Source organism: Tupaia chinensis, unplaced genomic scaffold, assembly GCF_000334495.1.
Source record: "Tupaia chinensis unplaced genomic scaffold, TupChi_1.0 Scaffold000035_1, whole genome shotgun sequence".
NCBI lineage: Eukaryota > Metazoa > Chordata > Mammalia > Scandentia > Tupaiidae > Tupaia > Tupaia belangeri.
The window spans coordinates 125,039-135,536 of record NW_006159465.1 but is presented as its reverse complement, the minus strand read 5'-3'; the positions used below and the strand labels follow the sequence as shown (position 1 = coordinate 135,536).

The 10,498-nt window shown below is 48.8% G+C and overlaps 1 protein-coding gene and 1 pseudogene across 2 annotated transcripts in view; both read left to right on the top strand.

Annotated features, from left to right (window-relative positions):
• PRAME (PRAME nuclear receptor transcriptional regulator) overlaps positions 1–8,716 on the top strand; it is a 15,692-nt gene extending 6,976 nt beyond the window's left edge. For both annotated transcript variants that reach the window (XM_014587665.2, XM_006140367.1), the window contains 3 exons: positions 4,201–4,530; positions 5,628–6,239; positions 7,837–8,716. In XM_014587665.2, the coding sequence (XP_014443151.1) occupies positions 4,201–4,530; positions 5,628–6,239; positions 7,837–8,413 (1,519 nt within the window). In that variant the 3' untranslated portion in view covers positions 8,414–8,716. The remainder of the gene's footprint in view (positions 1–4,200; positions 4,531–5,627; positions 6,240–7,836) is intronic.
• Positions 8,717–9,556: 840 nt separating this feature from the next.
• On the top strand, positions 9,557–9,655 carry LOC114007723 (uncharacterized; annotated as a pseudogene).
• The last annotated feature ends 843 nt before the right edge of the window (positions 9,656–10,498 follow it).

The window sequence follows — 10,498 nt, the reverse complement described above, 5'->3', positions numbered from 1 at the left end:
CCTCCAGGGGAGGATGGCCATGCAACAATCCCTTCTCCATCCTCTTAGGATTCTGGGCATGTGTGCACATGTGCCTGGTGTGAGTTTACAGCAGCCAAGTCCAGGATTCAAACCATGGTCAGCCATGTGGGAGTCCAATACCATAACCACCACGCCACCACTGACCCCAAACCACTTCTTAACCTCTTAACTGCTTGTTCATCTTTGCAGCTAGGATCTATGTTCACCTCTCTTCTTACCTTCAGATTCTCCTTTGGTCTGACTACTTCTTTTGGGATGGAGCGAGGAAACCAGTCACAAAGAAAGGTCACAGCAACTGGGAGTAAAACTAGGGTGCTTCAGACTGTCTAACCTTTTACTCAGTAGCATATCTCCTCACTCAGTCTAGGGCCTCAGGACACTCCTGTTCCCTAAATTTAGGTCAACAGTGTCCCCAGTTGGTCTTAGACGCTAGTCCTTTTTTTCTCAGGGATACAGCTCTGAGAGCCAGAGGACCTGGCCTCCTGCTCTGCTGTAACTTTTCCCCTACCCCTCATTCTTAGATCCACATCAGCTACTCTGGGCCAGTTCATCAATATCCTTCTTGTCCTTTTCCTTCTCTGAGTCCCTCTGCTCCAGCCAACCTGGGAGGAGCCATCAGTCTCCTTCCCCCATCCCACTTACCTTCAGAACCATCCCTTAGGAGTACCTAGCTAGACCCAGGGTGACCCCTCATACTCAGACAGGTCCTTATTGATGACGAAAAAAGGACAATCCCTTGTTTAGGGTTAAAAATGATGAATCTGAAGAAAAATCACCTATTGAGTGCTAGAGGGCACAGGGGGCCAACAGATGTGTTTGTTTTTAATTTGCCAGAGGGCACCAGAGAAGAGAGAGGGGGGAATGAGAAAGCACTTCCCATGAGAAACGGTCATGCCAAAATCACTCTTGACCGTGCACCAGAAAAAGCACTCCCCCCTCCAATGGAGTATGATCATGCTGCCTGCAATCCCTCCCCCTCCATTTCTCCATCCTGTTGGGATTTGAGGCATGCACACACACATGCTCAGCATGTTTTTCAAGCTACTGGGGCTGAGATTCGAACTGTAATTTGTCATGTGGGCTCTGGCTACCTTAAGAGCCACTGGGTCTGGAAGTTTAGCAGATTTCTATAAATCCCATTCCAGTTTAACCCAATTTTACACGAAGGATAAAAGGGTAGGAATTTAGGCATTAAGGGTAGGAATTTAGAGAAAGAAGTTTCGAGAAGATACCAAGATGGAAAGCATCCTGGGGACCAGATGGTGTTATAATACCCCATCTCTGAGGCTGCCTCTCATGGGAAAGATCCAGGTTCATTTCTGGAGACCTCTCTCAGTACACCAGGCACGTGCATGCCTGTGATCTAGGGCTGGCAGAGGCTAGGGATGGGTTGCATTGTGGAGACCCTGTTGGGAGTGTGTATCTCTGTCTCTGGCTCTTGTATGTGTCATGGAAGAAATAATCTTTTTAAAAAAAAATTTTTTTTTGGAGAGGTTTTCGCTATAGGGCGCGTGTGCTAGCCAGACAGAGAGAGACAGAGAGACAGAAAGCGAGAAATCACCCCCAGGGGGGATGGTCATGCCGCAATCCCTTCTCCTCCATTCTTCTCTCGGGATCTTGGGCACGCACACACACGCACCCGGCGTGAGTTTAAGCCACCGGGTCTGGGACTTGAACCGCAGCCAGCTATGTGAGAGTCCAGCGACATAGTCATTAGGCCAACTGCTGGTCCCTAAAATAATTCTTTTTTTTTTTTAGAGGTTTTTGCTATAGGGCGCGTGTGCTCGCCAGACAAACAGAGAGAGACAGAGAGACAAACTCGCGCCGGGCGTGAGTTTAAGCCACTGGGTCCGGGACTCGAACCATGGTCGACTATGTGGAATTCCAGCGACATAGCCATTACGCTAACTGCTGGTCCCCCCCTAAAATAATTCTTAAAAAAAGAGAAAAGGAGGGACCAGCAGTTAGCGTAATGACTATGTCGCTGGACTCCCACGTAGCCGACCGCGGTTCCACCCGGTGGCTTAAACTCAAGCCGGGCACATGTGTGTGCGTGCCCAAGACCCCACCCGAGAAGAGAATGGAGAAGGGATTGCGGTGTGGCCATCTCCCCTGGGGGGTGATTTCTCGCTTTCTGTCTCTCTGTCTCTGTCTGTCTGACGAGCACATGTGCCCTATAGCAAAAACTCTCCAAACAAAGAAAAAAAAAAAAAGAAAGAAAAGAAAAAAGCCTAGCCTAAAGCCAGCAGGTGGTGTGGTTGGTAAGTTACTGAACTCCCACATGGCTGACTGCAGCTTGCTTTCTCACTCCTCCCCTTCCGCCCCCGCCCTTGAGTCTGTGCTCTCTGTCTTTCTCTGGTGAGTGCATGTGTCCTATAGCGAAATTAAAAATAATTACTAAAACCTAAAGAAATAAAGCATATCCTGATAGCGCATTGGTAGTGTGAAACTCCGTAATGCTGGAGGTCGTGTGGAAGATTGGGGTTTGTTTCCCAAGTTGAGCTTTACTGTTCCAGTTTTCCTGGCTGGCTATAAAGGCTGGGAGATAGAGCATGAGACCCTGCCCTTTCCTCTGTAAAGTTTGTGGTGATTATTGAAGCACAATGGGAATGGGAGTGTCGCGTGTCTCAGCCCAGCTTCCTTCTCAGCTCCCACAGATAACCAGATGGGAAAACGGAACGCATACGTACTGGATGTCATTAAAAAAAGTTTAGGGCTGACCCTGTGGCTTGGTACCTAAGGGAATTGGATCCCACATGATCAACTACCCAGTTCAAGTCCCAGACCCAGCAGCTTGAAAAAATATGCCGGGTACATCTGCATGTGTACCCAAAGTGCTGAGAGGAGGATTAGAGGCAAAGAGATTACAGCATGGCCACCCCATGTGGGGTGGGTGATGTCTCACTTTCCCCCCCTTTGTCTGTCTCTCTGGTGAGTGCACATGCCCTATAACAGAACTTTAAAAAAAAAAAATCTCAGAGTTTGCATTTTTTAAATTATTTCATTTTTTTTATTGTTATTTAATTTGAAGGGCTGTTCTGGGAGGAGGAGAAGGGGAAAGTGAGAAAAGAAGCAACCAGGTCTAGAACTCAAACCCTGGTCATTTAGGTGGGGAGTCCAGCACCTTAACCACCATGCCACCTGCTAGCCCTAAGTTTGCATTTTTTAAAAAATCTCTTCCAGGGAACCAGCAGTTAGCGTAATGGCTGTGTCGCTGGACTCCCATGTAGTCGACCGTGGTTCGTGTCCCGGACCCGGTGGCTTAAAACTCACGCCGGGCGTGTGTGCGTGCGTGCCCAAGATCCCGAGAGGAGAAGGGATTGCGGCGTGACCATCCCCCCTGGGGGGTGATTTCTTGCTTTCTGTCTCTCTGTCTCTCTCTGTCTGTCTGGCAAGCGCACGCGCCCTACAGTGAAAATCTCTCCCAAAAAAAAAAAAAAAAAATCTCTTCCAGGTGTGGGACCAGTGGGTGGCGTGGTGGTTAAGGCACTGGGTGCTCCCACATGGCTGACCACGGTTCGAGTCCTGGCTTGCTCTCCCACCCTCTCTCTCTCTCTGTATCTCTCTAGTCAAATTAAAAACAAAAAAGAAAGAATGAATAAAGTTAAATAAATAATTTTTAAAAAAAAGAAAGGAAAAAAATCTCTTCCAGGTGTAACATAATACTGATCCACTGCTTGTACACTTTTTCATTTAAACTTTTTTTTTACTGAAATATAATAGCACCCACTAAATGTGTATTGCTTATCTTTCCCATGTGCTTATTTGTTAGAGCTGAAAGGAGGCTATGCTGAGACATGGGACATTTTCATTTCCCTGGTCCTTAAGTACTAATTAGGAACTTTCCTATGAAGGAGGCAGAGTCATTTTACAGACTTGTCAGTACTCACATCTCGGTACTAGAATTAAGTGGAGCAGTGGCTGCTTACAGGTGGGACCAGCGGTCCTCTTCGCACCTTTTCGCCAGTTGGCTAGATATTTATCTTGTCAGTGGAAGCACAACTGTGGCTTTGTGGACACTGAATACAGACTGGAATTGGGGTAAACTAAGGATGCTCCCACTCCTGTCATCAGAGCAGTAACTTTGGCTCTGAACGGGGTCCTCTGAAAGCTGAGGAGAAGATGACGGTGCTTGTACGTGGCCTGAGGAAGCTGTCTTGTTCTCATGTGTTTCCCCAGGATTCCTTTTGGAGCAGCTGCTTCAGCATTCATCAGGCTGACCATGTGGGCCCCACCGAGACTCCTGGAGCTGGCAGGACAGAGCCTGCTGAGGAATGAGGCCTTGGCCATCGCCGCTCTGGAGGAGCTGCCCATGGAGCTCTTCCCACCCTTGTTCTCTGCGGCCTTCGCTGGGAAACACAGCAAGACCCTGAAGGCCATGGTGCAGGCCTGGCCCTTCGCCTGCCTGCCTCTGGGGGCTCTGCTGAAGGATCGGCAGGTTCCTCCACAGGTCTTCCAAGCTGTGCTTGACGGGCTTGATGTTCTTCTTGCCCAGGAGGTTCGCCCCAGGTGAGGGAGATCCGGTAGTCTGGTAGGGCCCTGGTTGGCTGAGTAAGGCATGCCAGTGTCAGGGAGAGTGGAAAGCCAAAGGGTGACTGGGGCTTTTTAAGTTTTTGCCTTAGGGCTTGTGTACTCACCAGAGAGAGTGAGAGGGAAAATAAAAAGTTACTCCCCAGGGGGATGGCCATGCCATAGTCCCTTCCCCTCCATTTTCCTCCTGGGATCCTGGGCATGCATGTATACGTACCTGGTATGATTTTGAAGCCACTGGGTCTGGGACTTGAACCATGGTCAGCCATGTGGGAGTCCAGCAACATAACCACTACACCACCTGCTGGTCCCCTTTTTTGGAGGGATTTTTGTTATAGGGCTCATCCAGAGAGATGGAGAAAGAAGGTGTGAAATCACCCCCCAGCCCCAATCCCTTCTCCTTCATTATCCTCTTGGGATTGTGGGCATGCACATACACATGCCTGGCATGAGTTTCAAGCTTCCAGGTCCAGGACTCAAATTGTGATCGACCATGTTGGGAGTCCAGTGCCTTAACCAATATGCTACCTGCTGTCCCCAGCCAGGGGCTTCTGATAGTGCCAGTGAGAAAACTTAATAGTCCTTAGAGCCATTGCTGGGGCATTTTGGGTGACTTCAGACATGGTGGGCTGATAAGATGCAGAGGTAACTGAAGTAACACACACCTGCTTCCTCTCTGTGGTACTTAAAGTATGAGAAGTGGGTACTAGGAAAGATCCCAGGGAGTAAAAGGACTCCAGTAGGAAAAGCGGTAGCTGATGTCCGGGGTATGAAGAAATATTGCAGGTCAGATGTCTGACCCTTGCTTAGGTTTTGAGACCAATGAAGTCTTATTCCAAGTCATTCATTTTTTTTTAAGAATTATTTTTTAATTTAATTTTATTTACTCATTCATTTAGTTTAATTTGACCAGAGGGTCGGGGGTTGGGGGAGAAGTGAGAAAGCAAGTCACCAGGTCCGGGACTCGAACCACAGTCAGCCATGTGGGAGTGTCCAGCACCTCAACCGCCACACCACCTGCCGATCCCCCAAGTCATTCTTCAAGCATCTCAGCCAGTTACCTGTTTTCCCTGCAGGAGGTGGAAACTACAAATGCTAGATTTACGGAAGACCGCTCCTCAGGACTTCTGGACCGTATGGTCTGGAACCAGGACCAGTGTGCGCTCACTGATGGAGCCAGAGGCAGCCCAGCCCATGAGGAAGAAGCGCAAAGTGGACGATGCGAAAATGGAGGCGAAGCAGTCTTTGGCTCCTGTGGAGGTGTTGATAGATCTGTGCCTCAAGGAAGGTGGTGCCCATGATAAGTTGCTCACCTACCTCATGGAGAAAATCAAGCAGAAGAATGGTTTACTCCGCCTGTGCTGTAAGAAGCTGAAGATATTTGCAATGCCTATGCAGAATATTAAGCTAATCCTGAGTATGGTGCAGCTGGACTCAATCCACGATTTGGAAGTGAATTGTACCTGGAAGCTGTCCACCCTGGCGAAGTTTTCTCCGCTCCTGGGCCAGATGGGCAATCTGCGTAGACTCCTCCTCTCCCACATCCACGTGTCTACCTACACTTCCCTGGAGAAGGTGGAGCAGTATGTCAGCTTATTCACCTCTCAGTTCCGCAGCCTGTGCCAGCTCCAGGAGCTCTATCTGGACTCGATTGCCTTCCTTAGTGGCCGCCTGGACCAGGTACTCAGGTGAGGAGTGGTGAGGTTTCTCTGCATACCAGGGCAAGCCTGCCTTCGTTTTGTTTGTTTGTTTGTTTTTGTTTTGAGAGGTTTTTGCTCCAGTGCATGTGCTTCTCCAGAAAGAGAGACAGAAAGTGAGAAATCAACCCCCAGCGGGGATGGCTATGCCACAATCCCTTCTCCTCCATTCTCCTCTCGGGATCTTGGGCACGCACGCACACGCGCCCGACATGAGTTTAAGTCACCAGGTCCGGGACTCAAACCACAGTCGACTACATGGGAGTCCAGAGACATAGCCGTTATGCCAACTGCTGGTACCATGACTTCATTTTAGTATGGGCATCTTCTCTGTACCTGTCACCATGATGTCTTGTTCACTGTATCCCCAAGCATGGTATCATGTAACTACCCAGGTGTCAACTAGGCTAGAGACAATGAACAGTGACTCCCTGCTAGGAAACTGTATGATAGGAGGTTCCAGCCAGGCAAGGGTGGCCTTGGGAATTAATTCTTTAGAATGTGGTGTCTGCTGAGTTATGACCAAAAATAATAAAGTGAGGAGGGCATTGGAAAGTGCTAGGTGGTAGGGCTAGCTCCATGGCATGGTGGTTAAGGCAGCTGGATCCTTCATGGCTGACAGTGCGGTTTGAGTACTGGACCCAGTGGCTTGAAAAAAAATGCTGGACGTGTGTGTGCAGTCCCAAAATCCTAAAAGGGGAGAGAGGTGGAGGAGAAGGGATTACGATGTGCCCATGTCCTATTGGGGTGCTTTCTCCTCTCTCTCTTTTTCTCTTTCTCTCTGACAAGTGCAAGTGTTCTCTAGCCAAAATAAAAAAGGAACTCCGTGGTATGAAGAAACAGTGATCAAAGGTAGCCCTTGTAGGCTGGCAGCCCCCTCATGGATATTACCAGCCTTGCCCTATATGAAAGTTTCCAAGTAGCCTCATTGGGTCCAGACAGACAGGTGATTGGGGCTCAAGCTGTGGCCAGCAGGAAGCCTGAGTTGAAGGCAGTTTTGATCCTGTCTCCAAATACTAAGATTCACTGATGCCCTTCGTGGCTTGCAACTCCGGGTCAGGCTCTCTTCTGAGCACGTCCTATTTTCATTCTCAGTTCTCACTCTCACCACCTAAGAAGTATATGTTGTCCACTGCTTGACAGGTGAGCAGAGGGGGCATTGGCAATTCCGTTCACGTGATCCAGTCACACAGCAAATAGGTAGTGGTGGTGAAGGGACTCCATCTAAACTCGGACTCACTTGAATGCCCCCTTACAACATGGCATCCTGGGAGTAGAGGAAGTTGGTTGGCTGTCATGGGGAAGACATGAGCCTCTCAGGCTGGCAAGTGGTGTGGTGGTTAAGGGCACTGTACTCCCACATGGTTGATCACGGTTTGTGTCCTATGTCTGGTGGCTTGCTTTCTCATTTTCTCTGTCTCGCTCTATCCCTCTCTGGTCAAATTAAAATATATATTTAATTAATTAATTAATTAAAGGTGTTTTTTTTTTCTTAATTGGGCCTCTCTCCGATTGAGGCCAGGGACATTCCCATACCCTCTGCCCACCACCAGCATTCCCTGGCACTGACTGCTCTTTTTCTCCCCAGGTACCTGAAGGGCCCTCTAGAGACACTTTCAATAACTAACTGCCCACTTTCAGAATCAGACCTGACGTATCTGTCCCAGAGCCCCAGCATCACTCAGCTGAAGGACCTGAGTCTGTGTGGGGTCAGCCTCACCAACATAAGTGCTGAACCCCTGCAAGTTCTGCTAGAGAGAGTCTCCGCCACCATCCAGGACCTGGACCTGGATGAGTGTGGGATCATGGACTCCCAATTCAGTACCTTCCTGCCTATCCTGAGCCGCTGCTCCCAGCTCATGACCTTCACCTTCTGCGGGAACCCCATGTCCATGGCTGTCCTGGAGAGCCTCCTGCGCCACACCGTCGGGCTGAGCAAGCTAAGCCATGTGCTGTATCCTGCCCCACTGGAGAGTTACGAGGATGTCCGAGGTACCCTCCACCTGGGGAGGCTCGCCTACGTGCATGCCAGGCTGAAGCAGATGCTGCATGAGTTGGGGCGGCCCGGCATGGTCTGGTTCAGTGCCAACCCCTGTCCTCACTGTGGCGACAGAACCTTCTATGACCCAGAGCCAATCCTCTGCCCCTGTTACATGCATGCCTAGCTGAGTTCGCACTTATAAAAAGCTTTATTCTGGGCACTTTTACACTGAAGCCCAGAATCTAAGTGCAACTTAAAGGAGCACAGAAGCCACGGTTGTAGACAGGTGCTCCGTGTGAGCAGTAAATGGGGAAGTGATCAGGGTGGGAGAAAGATGTTAACTGGGGAGTTTGTTGGGATCTTTGGGGAGCTGCAGTCTATAGAGTTACAAATACAAATCTGAATTTCTATAGGGAAGTTTGGGCTTGGGAAGTAAATGCGGGAGTTACCTTTGTTCAGTTGTTTGTAAAGAAATGGTTGGAAATAAAGAGCCTCAGTGTTACCATACGTGTCCTCTATGATCTCTTAAGCTGCTTCCAAGTTTAAAACTCAGGACGTTCTAGTTACTGATTGAATAAGAAGGCGCTGAAGCATCCTTGATGCTTACATAAACCAGGCTGGACCAGGTTCAGCCCCAAGATCTCATGGTGTGATTTATCATTCCCTCCCCCTTGGTTCTCTCTGAAGCATCTGTTACCTCCTTGCTATTTCTATGGCTGTTCAGGGGGTTCTGCGCATGCAATATGGACCCTGAGGGCCTGGAACATACCAAGTGAGAACCATTGGACTGAAGGGTTCTTCACAGCACCCCTCACTGCTAACCTCATGGAGATCCTGGACTCCCTTCTCCCTGTTTTCCTGTGGCTCCATAAGCCTCCTCTGGCCTCTGGCTATGCTGGAATAGGCCTGCATTGCACAGGGCAGACCCCTAGTACTGGAAGAGGATATCCACTCTGCACATCTGAGCCAGAGCCTCTGGTCTTTCTTGGATCTCACCAACCCATGCCTGTCACCCCAACAGATCCAGCCTCTTTTTGACTAACAAGTTTGGCCAGTTAAAGACATCTAAAATTCCTTTTGGTTAAATACCATGATCATATTTTAGTGTTTGTATCCCACATTAAAAATAGGTCATCTGGGGACCAGCAAGTGGCGTGATGGTTGAGGTGCTGGACACTCCCACATGACTGATCACGGTTCGAGTCCCAGACCTGGTGGCTTGCCTTCTCACTTTCCCTCTCTCTCTCTCTCTGTTACTGTCTGTCTCTGGTCAAATTAAAATAAATGAATGAATAAATAATTGCTTTTTAAAAAATAGGACATCTGTGCTCGCTTCAGCAGCACTTACTAAAATTGGAATGATAGAAGATTAGCATGGTCCCTGCACAAGGATGACATGCAAATTCGTGAAGCATTCCATGTTTAAAAAAAAAAAAAAGGACATCCTGGTGCCAGGAGGTGGTGTGATGGTTAAGGGTGCTGGACTCCTATACGGCTGACCACGGTTGGAAGTCCTGGACCTGGTGACTTGCTTTCTCACTTTCCCTCTCACTAACTCTGTCCCTCTCTGATAAAATTGAAATAAAGTAATCATTTTAAAAAAAAGACATCCTTGGGGCTGGCAGTTGGCATGGTGGTTTGAGGGCACTGGACTCCCACATGGTTGACCATGGTTCGAGTGCCCGACCTAGCACCTTGCTTTATCGCTTTCCCTCCCTCCCTCTCTCTCTCCCTCTTGGGTCAAATTCAAATAAAGTTAAAATAATAAAAATAATTCTTTTCTTTTTTTAAAAAAAGGACATCCAGGGCCACCAGGTGGCGTAGTAGTTAAGGCACTGGATCCCACACAGCCAACCGTAAGCTACCTGGACCTGGTAGCTTAAAAATCACACAGAGCGGGACCAGCAGATAGTGTAATGGTTACATCGCTGGACTCCCATGTAGTCAACCACAGTTCAGGTCCCAGACCCGGTGGCTTAAAACACACCGGGTGTGTGTGCGTGCATACCCAAGATCCTGAGAGGAAAATGGAGAAGAGATTGTGGCCATCCCGCTGCCCCTGGGGGATGATTTTTCACATTCTGTCTCTTGTGAAGGCATGTGCCCTATAGCAAAAACTTCTCTCAAAAAAAAAAAAAAAAAAAAGACACAGGGTCCAGATTTGTGTGCACCCGAACTCCCAGGAGAATGGAGGAGAAGGAACTGCACCGTGGCCACCCCTCTTGGGTAGGGAGTGATTTTTCACATTTCCTCATTCACTCTGTCTCTC